This window comes from Anguilla rostrata, chromosome 10, assembly GCF_018555375.3.
Source record: "Anguilla rostrata isolate EN2019 chromosome 10, ASM1855537v3, whole genome shotgun sequence".
Lineage (NCBI taxonomy): Eukaryota > Metazoa > Chordata > Actinopteri > Anguilliformes > Anguillidae > Anguilla > Anguilla rostrata.
Window position 1 is genome coordinate 20,015,386 of NC_057942.1, and position 14,526 is coordinate 20,029,911.

General features: G+C 42.4%; 1 protein-coding gene across 1 annotated transcript in view; it reads right to left on the minus strand.

Moving 5' to 3' along the window:
- LOC135233733 (pappalysin-1-like) overlaps positions 1–14,526 on the minus strand; it is a 159,522-nt gene that overhangs the window by 63,678 nt on the left and 81,318 nt on the right. Inside the window, exons 11-13 of the mRNA XM_064297537.1 lie at positions 7,887–7,994; positions 7,538–7,673; positions 7,177–7,390 (exon numbers count right to left, since the gene is read on the minus strand). Of these exons, the coding sequence (XP_064153607.1) occupies positions 7,177–7,390; positions 7,538–7,673; positions 7,887–7,994 (458 nt within the window). The remainder of the gene's footprint in view (positions 1–7,176; positions 7,391–7,537; positions 7,674–7,886; positions 7,995–14,526) is intronic.

Consider the following 14,526-nt stretch of genomic DNA (forward strand, 5'->3'; position numbering starts at 1 on the left):
TAGACAGGGATGCCCCCTATCCGGCCAGTTGTACACCTTGGCAATAGAACCTCTACTCTGCATGTTGCGGAGTAAACTAACAGGTTTACATGTTTACGGGAAACCCACTAAGCAGTAAATTAAGTTGTCAGCCTATGCAGATGACATTGCAGTCATTATAAAAAAATCCACAAGATATGCAAGCTATACAACAGGTACTCAGTGTTTATGAGCGAGCCTCATCTGCGAGAGTGAACTGGGAGAAGACTGAAGCCTTATGGTGTGGAACATTTCATCAGGGGGACAATTTTGCTTTGCCACTCCTCCCTGGTAATATACAATGGGGAAGGTCAGGTTTAAAATATTTGGGGGTTCATTTAGGCACAGAAGAGTACAAAAAGAAAAACTGGGAGGGTATAGTGGAGACAGTGTGTGCCAAGTTATCTAAATGGAAATGGTTGCTACCCCAGCTATCATATAGGGGAAGAGTCCTGATCATTAATAATCTGGTTTCTGCCAATTTATGGCACAGATTTAATGTACTGGACCCTCCAGTGGGCCTAGTTGAAGAGACGCAGAAGACACTGCTTAATTTTTTCAGGTCTGGGCACCATTGGCTAAGGGCAGCAATTCTCTATCTGCCAATCAATGAAGGAGGCCAAGGACTGATTGACCTCAAATGCAGAGTGGCAGCTTTCCGCTTGCAGGCTGTCCAACGCCTGCTGTACCACAAGCACCACTACTGGATGGATGTTGCCTGTGCCCTGTTAAACAAGGTGGGTCGGATGGGCCTGGATAGGCATTTGTTTTTAATGACATTGAGCAGAATGGACTTGGCAGGACCCTTTTTACGGAGCAGTCCTACAGGTGTGGCAGATTTTTGCTGTTTCAAGGGACGATACCGCTACCCCTGGTTTTTGGACCCTTGAGGAGCCTGTGTTTTTTAATCCACTACTACATATTGGGACACTTGACTCACCAACAGTGCAATCTGACCTGGTGGAGGCCGGCATTTCCAAGATCCGTCATCTGCGGACAGCTGACGGGTGGCTGGCAGCGGAACAGGTGGCAGCCCTGGTGGGTTTCAAGTCTGTCCGTATCTGTCAGAGGATGCTGGAAGAACTCTGCACCTCACTTCCCAGACCCATGCAGGATTACTTGAGTGACCTAACTGGGAGAATTTTCGATGCCAATGACCTGACATTCCCCGAAATAACTGTGGCACCTGGTTTGGGGGATTGGCAGGAAAAGGAGGGAATGATCCTTTCTTTTAAATCACCTGAACTCGGTCATTTTAGCAGAATCAACAAGAAGGCGCTGTACATTATCTGCATAAAGGTGCTGTATCTCCGATTTATGTGACCTGCATGAAACAAAATGGACTGCTTTTCTTGGGTCAGGTTCTTCCTCGAAGGGTAGCTGGCGGTCTCTGTACAAAAAGCTCCTCGAAAGAAGGACAGGAGACCTTCAGTGGCGTATTGTGCATGGAGCGATAGCCACGAACAGATACAAGGCACACCTGGATCGTTCTGTGGGGCAGGGACGTCCTTTTTGTGGGGAATCAGAAACAGTTTTTCATATATTCTTAGGGTGTTCACGTTTGCAAACAATTGTACATTTGGTCAAAGGGTGGTGTCTAGCTTTAGGTTTCCTATTTTCAAACACACTTTTTGTTTTTGGGCCAAGGTACACTGTTAAAAAAAAGAGAAAAGGTGGTATTGCTAAATGTTTTAATAGGAAAAGCAAAAATGTCAATATGGTAGACACGGCGTAACAAGGTTCAAGGCAGTGGGGGACAAGATCCCGTTCAAATGGTGAGAGGTCTGGTAATGGGAAGACTTTTGTTGGAACATGCATACTATGTACTAATTGGGGAAGCTGGAAAATGTTTTGCAATTTGGGGGATAGATGGGTGTATTTGTAAACCTGACGAAGGTGAAAGTTTAGAACTAATGGTTTGAGGTGGAATGGAACACTGATTTTGTAATATTTTACTGGTATTTGTTTTCTTATTTTTATTTCTATTTTCTTTTGTTTTTTGTTTTATGTGTTTGTTTCTGTCTTTTTAACCATAATTTTACCTTTTCCCTTTCTTTTCTTTTTTGTAAATAGTGGGGATTTGAGGGATTTGTCTTCTTTTTATTTATAATAAAGGGAACTTAAAAGTCAAAAGTCTCTCTCTCTCTGTCTCTCTCTCTCTCTCTCTCTGAGTGAGTGTGTGCGTGTGAAAGTCTCTCTCTCTCTCTCTCCCTCCCTCCCTCCCTCCCTCTCCCTCTCCCTCTCCATGCAGCAACCAATGGTGTTTCCCGCAACTGCCGCATCTCCTTCCCAGGGGTGTCGTGCTGGCGTGTGACACAGTCATTTCTGTACTCTATTTAGTACCGTCTGGCTTGATTGACAATTCATTTATTCAGTATGTGAGAGTATAAGCTTTCTAACGATGTATAACATGTCTAATTTTGCTTTAGGAATAGCGTTTTATAGGTCAGCGTAACCGAAAATTTTCTTATCATCGCATTCACTTAGGCATTCACTCTGTGGTAGCAGTAAAAGACGCTGCACCTGACTAAACGTAGTCAACGATTTTTCATAATTTCTTGGAAAATACTATTATTATTGAGAACTTCTGGGCACAGCTAAGCCATATGTTTGCTGATAGACCTAGCTGACATTGTTTTCTGGAGCAAAACAGAAGCGAATCAGTTTCAAGAAGCCTGTTCAGTAGCTTTTCTTATAACTTGATATTAAACAATATGGAACCGGAATCTTTGTCATATCATGAATATCAGTAAGGGTAGGGGAATTAGGTACAATATGATGTGAAGCAGAGCACAAGCAATCCCATGCCAATATTCCTTGCATAACATGGTTTCCAGTTCCATAGTGCTTTTGTAAAACTGATCCACCTACAGATATCATTGCAAACACAGACAAGTATAAGGCAACTTAACGGAGAAAACTCTAACGTTAGTAATCAAGACATTTGGTCACTAAGCAACCAGAAATCCATTTCTACATCTAGCTACTTATTACATAGATTCATTTAGCTTCTTTCTGTTGTAACAAAGTTTTGGAGGGCTATTTTTTTCTGCGCTTTAGTAAGTCAAACAAAGGACATTCCATACTAAAGCTCTGGCCATTGAGCCAAAGCGGCTTATTAACAAGTTAAATGTCATTATTTCTTAAAAATGTTCTATTACAGTTGACAATAGAACATGTTTTGTGTAAGATGTTTATGTGAAATGATATTAAAATTATGCAAGAACGTTCTATGTAAACTATATTTTGAATATCGGCACTGCTAAGAAAACTGGTTGATCAATTAGCACCCACAAACTGTCCATTAATTTATTAACAGCTAAAAATAGTACAATTTGAATCAAATAAATAAATAATGACAACTGGGTGTTATTTGCGATTTGTCTATAGCCAGAAAATTTCATTTACTGAAAATGCAGTCAAGACAACATGTCTCTCTACATTCACTTTGTGAACTGCATTCTATAGCATTTCACCATGACAACCCAAATGTGTGCCCTTAAATTCCTTTTGACCCTTCTATACAACAGAGCAACTGGACAGTCTGAAAAGAGAGGAAAATGACTTCACAAAAAAGAACACTGAAATATGTTCCATATGTGCACGTTGAATAATAAGCTACTTCACTAAAATACTTCCATTCAAAAAAAAAAAATAAATAAAAGAGAGGGGGAGGGGGAAAAATATGACCAAAGATGGACCATAAAAGTGGATTATGTTAATAGCTATGTTGTTAACAACTTTGGGGATCTGGGAGTTGGTGTTTTTCTGAGCTCCAGAGGGGTATTCGAGGAGACGGGCTGCTGGCAGCCTCTGGCTTAGCCCAAGAGAGCAAGAAGACTGGGACGGAGGAGAGGAAACCCATATCAAGAAACACTCATTCACATTTTACGGTGACCCTTCAAGCACTCGTGTAACTGGATGCTGTTTGTCAGCCAGAGTAAAAAATGACAGTAATGAATCCTAAATCCAGAATCTCAGAGAGCGATTGTCCACCCTGAGGACCTGGGCTGGCCACAAACTCCTGGAAAATGATCATAATAATGAGAATAATAGTAATAGCAGAAAACATTGTGACTGTGTCATGAAATAAATTCTGTAAAACCTGCAGGGATGGTAAACTGGGGCTAGGTGTGCACAAAGGGCTTAATATTGATTGGGAGGTTCTGCGAGTGTGTGTGTGCGTGTGCGCGCGTGTGTGTGTGTGTGTGTGTGTGTGTGTGCATGCGTCTGTGGATGGAGGACATGTTTGAATGTGAAACAGTAAGACAAATACTGGAATGAAATTGAAAATCTAAGCAGTGTAAGTTGCCTGGGACACACATAGTGCAAATGCATGCACGCTACAGAGCATGAAAGAACCTTCTTTCAACGCTAAACTTCACCACAGCAAGAGTATTGTTTGTATCAGCGCTTCAAATATCTTGACATCGGCAAATCTGCAAGTGACTGTTATGGTTATGGTGTAAGCAAAAACATGACTGGTTTTGGACCACACTTTGTTATTAAAGAGTAGGCGCACACAAAAAGGCACATAAAGAAGAAAATAGAAAAAAACAAGAAAAAAAAAACAAGCCAGTCATTGTGAAATTCCAAAGATCTCTTGGAAACATTTCTGGGGCCAGTCCATGGCGTAGGTTCTGTCCAGTGCTGAGACACTTGGCTTTCAGTGCCGGACCGGGCTTTAATCTGAAATCCAATATCACACAATGTGCTCTGCCAGTACAGTACAAGCCAGGCAATCCAGGCTGAGCACTGCAAAGTGCTATGAAACTTCAATTATGATTATTATTGTTATTACTATTCTTATTATTGCTGTTATTATGATGTCCTGATTATGTGTGTTCTCTGTGTGAGACAGGACCCCATTAGAAGGCAATCAGTCTCAGATTGCATTAAGGAGAGGCAGCTGCCAGGAAAGCTTCGCTATGTCTGCGTGTGCACACGCGTGTGTTCTGCCGTGCCGACCCCAAACATTGTGTCAGAGTACAAGCAACTCCGCTCTCAGGAACACCAGCCAGTTCCCCTTGCCAACACTCTTATCCCAGGCCTTCATTGTATCCCCTACCTCACTTTGTGTCACTGTTTCGCACTCTTGCTCTCCCTCTTCCTCTCCCTGCCCCCCACCCTCGTTTGGATTAAAAGACACAGCCTGGCTCTATTGGGACAGAGGGAAAGATGTAGCGCCCCCCCGTCCTTCGCGCCCTACGACATGGCTGTAATGCTGGGACCCAAACACTCCGACCCACAGAAAATACAAACACATGTCCCGGGTAAGTGAAGCGTTTTCAACGATCAGTGTAAACAACATCTCAACAAAAAACATTTTCAATGTACAAAAATGCCAAGTTACAGAGCACTGTCTAACATTAATTAAAACTTGCTAAATCCAGGCCTGCCAATAAAAGTATTGATATAAAATGTGGCGAAGTTACAACAAACAATATTTGCTATCTTAGCTCACACAAATTAAACAAGCTCCATTCCAAAACAAAGCTACCCAAAGTTTCAGAAATTATTTTATGTAACTTGGCCTTTGTTTTTTCATCTTTCAATTTCTGCTAAGATATTAGCAGATAAGCCAATATTTTTTGTTGTAACTTTGCCTCATTTTGAAATCCACATTTTTAACAGCATTCCTAGATTTTGCATGTTTCAACCAATGACTTATAGACAGTACTTTGTATGCATGAGCAACTTGGCAAACCTTACAAAAGGAAGGCAACTTTATAGGAAAGGAAACCAACCTCTTTGCAAACAAGATTAAAAAAAAAAAAAAAAAAATACTGTACATATGACATAGAATGATAAACTCCCTATAACTAGGTATCACATATACACATACAATTTACAATTTAGTCATTCAGCAGCCTTTAGCCAAACAACAAATAGCACCCCAAAGCACTAATGCACTTTCACGCTACTGTATATCATCAATCTTTCCAGTTCCCAACAATCAGAATATACACGGTTGGGCCAACTGCGAAAAGCATTATTCATTTATTTACTTACTTTTTTGCAGCGAGAACATTAGGGCTGATGTAGATTGCATAGTCTATGCCATGTGCAGTTTACAGGTGATTTATATGGCAGGGGTGGTGTAGAATTGTACCAGACATTTGTAGTTTTTTTGCATACTCACAAGCCATGATTAAACTACTGGCAAGAGACATGATTGTGAACAATGAACAATTACTAGCATCACCAACTGATGCATTTATAAGTTATGCCACTGGATAAATTTGATACCATATGTAAGACATTACACAAAACAAGCCGCAAGTCATAATTGTAGCTTATGTCCACATGGGATGGAGTTGTCCAGAGGTTTCTGTGTTTTTGCAAGTCCAAACTTTTTTTACATTCATAAAGCTGAAAAAGATATCCCCTTTAAACCCACTGTTCCTCTCCTCATGGATGAATTAATGGTGTAGCTGAATGTAAAAAAATGCTAAACAGTAATTAAGAACTTTTTTGTGACGGTTACCCATACACTGCATGATAAAGTGGGTTTCATTTTTTTAAGATATTGTAATGATGGAATTTACCACAGCCTGAACTGGAAATGCTTGAAGTAATATATTCCAAATTTAGGAAAAAGTACATAGCAGAGGTCCAAAAAAAATTGTGAAGTGATGAATTACTGTTCTTTGTGTAATCAATAGATGCTTTTTCTGTCATTTTTATGTCATAACTTTCCTTTTTATCCTCCACAATGTGTCCAACTTTATATAACCCCCATTCTCCCTCAGCCTGTTAAAAATGATCATTATGAGACACCAGTGGCCACTGAAGGTTATAAGGCAATGTCTATGATGGACTAAGTGAGCAGGGTGGGGACTGCCTGAAGCTTATATTGGTTACTATACCTTTACTGTACACCCCCCACTCTCTCAAAGTCACCTCCCTCTCAGAAAGTCACTCCCCACTCTCTCAAAGTCACCCCCCACTCTCTGGAAGTCATCCCTACTCTCGGAAAGTCACACCCCTCTCTCAGGAAGTCACCCCCCACTCTCAGAAAGTCACCCCCTCTCTCTGGAAGTCACCCCCCACTCCCTGGAAGTTGCCCCCATTCTCTGGAAGTCGCCCCTTCCTATGGAAATCACCCCCCATTCTCTGGAAGTCATACCACGCTCTCCTTCTCTTTCGCTCCCCTACCTCTGGCCCATGGGGTTGTAGATCTCGTTGCTCTGGCAGCCACTGATAGTGATGGGGTCGAAGTACTGGAAGGAGCGCAGCCCCACGCCGGAGATGGCCACCAGGTGAGAGCGGAACTTCACCTGGATGGCCTTGGTGCGGTAGAAGGCTGTGCTGAGATCGTGGCTCACTGGGATCACCAGGGGGTTGTTCCTGCAGCTCAGTCTCCAGTCACCTGAGAGGGGAAGACATCAGGTGTGACCCGTAGCCAAACAGAGCACACATATATATTCAAATAATCCAATGCACACAGCCTCACCCCCATTCCTCCCACCCACATGCTCATGCCTGCACTATCACAGCTGAACATTTTCAAACAGACCTAAGCTGTGTATCTGGTCCTTGGTGTCCACCAGCTGGACGGAGATGTTGCACTGCGTCTGGTCTATGTAGCCAGTCCCATCCGCCGCCAGGTGAATGATGACCGCCGCAGCCACCATGGGATGAGAGTAGTAAGCCTAGCACAGGGCAAATTACAAACACAAGCTGATCACGATCTTTGACATGGTCAACATCTACCCTGCTTCACAGAAAACTAGGCAAAACCACTGTTAACTGCTCACAAGCAATCTGCCGATGATGTTGCTTGTCCCTCATGCACCCATTGAGAGAGCAACCTGATGGCGACAACTAACACCTGCTCTAACCCCCCATTCTTCCATTTCTCGTACCTTGAGCCAGTACTGCAGGTTCCAGTTGTGCAGTGGCGCCTCCTGGCAGGGGAACCAGGCATACTGGGACACGCCATTGGACAGGTCGAAGGCCTTCGACTGGCATGTCTGAAGACAAAGAACAACACGGGCATTAGGTGTGTGCCAACAGCACCTGAACCACTAAGAAATAACTCAAAACCTACACAGCAGCGCATTGCCCGGATCAACAGGCTTTTTACATTACATTACATTACAGGCATTTGGCAGACGCTCTTATCCAGAGCGATGTACGACAAAGTGTATAACCATAACCAGGAACAAGTATGACGAAAACCCTAGAGAGAAGTACCGGTCCAAGTGCAGGGAACAACCGCATAGTTCAACTTGGACCCTGAAGGTTAAATTGATTAACACTAACACAACGAGAACGGCAACAACGCAGGGTATGGAAAAAATACGAGCAGTAGTTAAGACAGTTAATGCACCTACGTCACCTACGAAACAGCTGCCTAGTTACAACCCTAAGCTTACAGTCATTTACAGGGGGGTAGGGAGGGATGGGGAGAGGTGCAGCCTGAAGAGGCGAGTCTTCAGTCGTCGCTTGAAATGGGTCAGTGTCTCAGCTGTTCTGACCTCCACGGGGAGGTCATTCCACCATCGTGGGGCCAGAGCAGACAGGAGACGTGTTCTGGAAGTGCAGGTGCGAAGAGGGGGAGGTGCCAGGCGTTCTGAGGTAGCAGAACGGAGGGATCTGGCTGGCATGTAGGCTTTCTCAGAAATGCTGGGAAACTACAAGTTAAAGAGCTACAGCAAGCTTCTGAAAGAAAAGAGAGCTGAGCTACAGATACAGGGAGAAACTACAGCTAAGCATTACAATACATTGTCTTGACTTTATTAAATGGCAACATCAAAACTGACAGATGTAGCTTGTATGCTGTTCATTTATATGGGAGAACATACAAGGCAGAAGTACAAGGCCAGTAATAAATATAACTGCAAGCAGCAATTAAGGGGGCCAAGTGAAAATATCCACCATGAAGCCATAAAAGCAGTATAGTGACCTGCGTGCAAATCAGGGCCATAGTTGGCAAATAGATAGGACATATTTTTCTTGCAAAAAGTTATGATAATATGTCTTTGGATTGGTTATAATATACAGTGCTGCTGCTGCCACTGTCTTATTGGATCAGCTGACTTTTTAGTAAATTTTCAGCAGAACTTAACTAGAAATTCCGCCTCGTGGTTGTATGCCTCTGCCAACCAGTAGCCAGTTTGGATATAAAATGTCATCACTTCATCATTTTATCCTATTGGACATTTGTGTGAAACTTTGTCATAATTAGCATATGAATTCTTGAGTTATGGCCAAAAACGTGTTTTGTGAGGTCACAGTGACCTTGACCTTTGACCACCAAAATCTAATCAGTTCATCCTTGAGTCATTACATTACATTACATTTATTTGGCAGACGCTTTTATCCAAAGCGACGTATATAAAGTGCATTTCATGGTCATGGACAACTACAAAACAAAGGTTCAATAAGATACAATACTGCTTTTTCTAGCCAAGAACACAGCTTAGTTCACACAGTGAACACTATTCTGACCTAACCACTGCAAAGCCGACTAGGCAGAAGAACAAGCTACAGTATTAGGACAAATACAAATTACCAAAAAGTGCTGGGATGGGGGAGCATGTAACGTGTGTCATGAAAGGGGGGGGGGTGGATTTAGAATGAAATATACAGAGTGGTGGTAGTTAGTCCAGGTATAGTCTGAAGAGATGAGTCTTCAGACCACGGCGGAAGATGGGTAGTGAGGGAGAGGTTCGAAGAGGGACAGGGAGTTTGTTCCACCACTGGGGAGCTAGGCTGGAGAAGCTCTATGATCCCTTCGCTCGGGTGGGAGGGGGTACAAGGCGCCCTGCTGCTGCAGAGTGGAGTGGTCGAGCAGGCGTATAGGATCGAATCATGTCCTCCAAGTGGACGTTTGTGCCAAATTTGAAGAAATTCCCTCAAGGCGTTCCTGAGATATCGCGTTCACGAGAATCATGGCGGACAGACAGAAGGACGGACGGATGGACAACCCGAAAACATAATGCCTCCGGCCACGGCTGTGCCCTCGTGGAGGCATAAAAAGAACGCATCATTGAAAGTTCCTTGTCGATATGTCAAATAATAATAATAATAATAATAATAATAATAATAACACTACCTCCTACAAATATAATAGGGGTCCACCCCTAATATGCCAAAGCCAATAATAATAAGCTAATAAGTACAACAATAACCACAAGAACACATAACGAATGACAAAAATTCAGCTCATACCACCTTGGCTTTTGTCAACATAACTAACAAACAAATAAAAAAATACATACATACATACATACATACATTAATTAATTCATTAATTCATTAATTCATTCATTAATGTTAGTAATATATACATTACACAAACTGCTTCAGTGGGACTAAATATGAGCAAAATATATATTCGACATTGTGGTTTTACACAAAAAGTCGAGACTTTTTTACATCTGAAAACTTTAAATCAAATCATGAATGTTGACTGAATTCAAACCTTTGACTTTGACAGGAGAGATAACCCTTTTCTTCGTAATGCACTGTGCTGTATCATTTTTTTTTAAATACTTTAAAAGTTATGCCATATGGAACTTCCATGAGTTATGCAATTCTGTAGAGAGGCTGGCAGGGAATTCAGCGGCCTGAGTTGATGCATTGCATGTGGTAGGGTGCCGTAGCACGCTAGGCACGCAAAGCACGCCAAAGCACCAGGAACTGCCAGCAACTCGCAGGGGCTGCGGCAATGGTTTGATCTTCTCCAAAACCAGACCCTCTCCCCGTTCCCTCTGTTCAAACCCCATCGGAGAGGAACGCTCCAGTCCTTTTCTGCCAATGCCGCTCCATTCCCAGTAAATCTGAATTAATGTCTAAACTGAGCCTCTGGTATTTTTTTCGCCTTTCAGTAGGGCTCAAATGGAGAATGCAGACAGATATCCATGGCAACAGGTGGGAGGGGCTGACTGATTTTTCCATATACCTACCATATCACCTTTTGTCTCAACAATCAGATGACCACAGAGGACACCGCCCCAAAGCCTTTTCAGAGTCAGTGCTCCAGTTCTGTTCACCCCTGGAATATTCTTGGCTGAGAGTGCGAATGAGGCCAACCAATGGAGCATTTTCAAATCCAAAGGACTGCATTCATTATGTTATATTTTAAGCATTAGCATTTAGCAAACACTCTTATCTACAGCGGCCATACACAGCTTAAAATTTTCAATCATGCAAACCATTTTAGTAGATTATTTACTGAAACCGTTCAACGGTAACTCTAATGAGTTAAGTTTATTTACAGTCAAAGAGAATAGGTATTGTTGATTAAATTGATTTCATGAAAGGAACATTTACATTCAAATGGTGTAATTCCATAAGGCACACGTCAAAATGATATTCATTAATCATATAAACCAGGGCACATGGCCTATGAATGGGTATGGCATACCAAAGAGCATACCATCCAGTTCCGAGGCACAATGATCAACATTCTCCAGTTACAAGGGGAATGTAACCACACAACATGAGATCTAAGCGAACAAGCAAAGAGTTACCAAACCCAGTAGTGTTGGCAGTAATGTGGGCTGCACATGTGATGGAAGAATGCACTGTGCATGCATAGGGTTGTAATTTTACTGAATTCCAATTTAAAGGGATGCTGGCAAATTATCAGTACATGTGATGGAAGAGTGCGCTGCTGAATGCAGTGCATGGTTACAATTCAATTAAATGGGCATACTTTTAACCAAAACATGCCATAAGACTTTTTTATGTGTATTCCCCCGCCCCAAATAAGTTCACTATTAAAAGGTAAGATTTTAATATTGAAATTTGGCAAAATTCCCAAAATTCCCAAGCCTAACTTCCCTTCCGGGAATTCACCTGAAATTTACTTGAAATTTTCCAACCCATTGCATCCCTAGCTATACCCGCCTGTCCTGGGCAGATACAGCCTGGACAGGGGCCAATCTATTGCAAGGCACACTCACACACTCATTCCTATGGGAGCCTCCAATAACCTACTTGTATGACTGGACTGTGGGAGGAAACAGAGTACCCAGAGGAAACCCAAGCAGACATGGGGAGAACATGCAAATCCACACAGAAAAGCCCAGGTCAGATCCAATCCCAGGACCTTCTTGCTGTGAAGCTACCCACTGCACCACCGAGCTGCCCTTTCTGTAATGTCACTGAGGTAATTTTTCACTTAAGTTTCAAAGGTCTTTAAAACACAGCACATCAGTCCTGGTGCAGCTCAGCTTCAAAATGTTTTAAAGTTCATTACAAGCAAATTACCTGAAATGCTCACAACTGAAAACATTGTAAGCGTATGATTGGGGGTCGGGGGAGGGGGATCAGTTTGCAATTTAGTATGGAGACGTAATTTAAACCATCTGGATATTTGCAATTACCCTCAAAAATGGCGCGGCTAATGCCGGCAAGAGAGCATCTGCGAATGAGTGCCACACCAGAAGAAACTAAGCAGACTGGTCATGCTGGGGGGGTGTTCCTGGGGACAATTGATCTTGCCTGCTCATGTTGCTCCAGCTAACGCTGTGCAGCCACCCATCCCACCCTGTCCCAGCCCTATGTGGGAGATCATGCACACCGTGAGATGGCTTAATTGGGAGCATCAGGGACTTGAGCGCGTTCTAATGAAAACTCAGACGAAAATTCCAATATATGAGGCTCTGGGAGAGAGGCCAAGCCACCAGCCTTTTAGAACCATTCCTCACAAATATACTTCTATCCTCTCCAGATATTCACTAAGATAAAAACAATTAAACAAATAATTAATTTATTGGGAAAGCCATAATATTTGTCTTCAAAGAAGCTTTTCCTGCCTGTATGCGATTGGCCTACTGACAGAGTGAATTCAGGTCACCGACATAGACAGAAACAGTTCAGAAAAACTCACACTGGCAGAAACCAATACGGTTATCCTCTGCATTCAATACACAAAACACACAGCACGTAACAAACACAGCACCATCCACACTGCAAACGCCACTGTAGTTCCACACTTAACATTCTCCTGAAGCCTTCCCCCTTACATACACACATACACACACACACATACACATACGCATACAGAGATCTCAGCAGAAAGACTTTGTCAAAGAGTTAGACTGCTGTTCTAGTTTAAGTATGAAAAACAGAAAAGACAGACAGCCAGGTCTTGTTCTGATTACTGTTTCCCTGCGTAACACACCAATCAAGAATCTGAGTATATAACAGGCTTCTAACCTCTGACAGGTTGTCTCCTGGAAAGAAGAAAACGACTCGGAAAACAACATTTGCTTTGATATTGGCTTTAAAGTATATTTAATTACTTTATCCATCATTTAATTACTTGAGTTGAAATTAATGAAAAATAAATTTATATTAATTATTTATTTAAGATAAGATTTGCATGTTGATTTGTAAGATATGTGCTGATTATTTATTTATTTATTTATTGCTGTGAGGTCATGTAAGGGCATGTGAGAAAAAAATAATAACATGAGAACCTTGCAGGAGCATCTCTGCGCTCTGTCAAAGCTAACTCCGCCTTTCCTTTTGCAGACACCAATTGCCCTGACCTCATTAGCACGGGCCTTAGCGATGGGCGGTTTAGCGGTTCCAGCCGGCACGTTGCATCCAAGCCTGCAGCTGCCTCTCGTCCAGGCGTGAACACAAACAAACCAAGTCCAGCAGTGGCAGCTGAAGCGGCAAAGGTTTTTGGGTTTGCACCTGCAAGCTGACGGAGGGAAACGAGAAACACCTGACATACTAAAACAGCTGTTTTCCGATACTCAAGGAGACTGATGTCAAGGTGAATTGAATTGCAGACGTTTTTTTGTTCCACTTCTGTTGTATCTGAAATGTGTTATTTGACAGTAATGGGCCACTGTAATCTGTAAACTGTAAACTGCGCATTTCGATCATGTGACAGAGCATTCAGCTCAGTCTGTGCACTTGGGTGACAGTATGTTTGGTTCAGATTATGTATTTGGGCCATGTGACAGTGTGTTTTAGGCTCAATCTGTATATTTGGGTCATGTGACATGTGTAAGGTTCGAGCACTACATCTGGGTTATGTGACAGTGTGTTAGGGTCAATCTGTGCATTTGGGTCATGTGACATGTGTAAGGCTCTAGCTGTACATGTGGGTTATGTGACAGTATGTTAGGCTCAATTGATGCATTTGGGTCAAGTGACATGTACGGCTCTATCTCTACATTTAGGTTATGTGACCTATGTGTTAGGCTCTATGTAAGAATTTGGGTCATGTGACAGAGTATTAGACTCTCTGTATTTAGGGACTATAACCATTTGCTGATTGTTTTCACCAGGTACTGGTTTTGCAATGCTTTGCCAGCATTCTTGTGTTTGTTTGTGTGTGTGTGTGTGTGTGTGTGCATGTGTGTGAGAGAGTGTGTGTGCATAAAATCCTGTGTGAGGCTGAGGCTATTTGAGCACAATGCTTCCTAGACTGCCAAGGCAGCATTCTCTCCTGTTTTTACTCAACCTTAAATGGACTCTCTGCCCTGTTTACGATTCTTTGATTTTTTTTTTTTTTTAAATGTAAATTCCCCA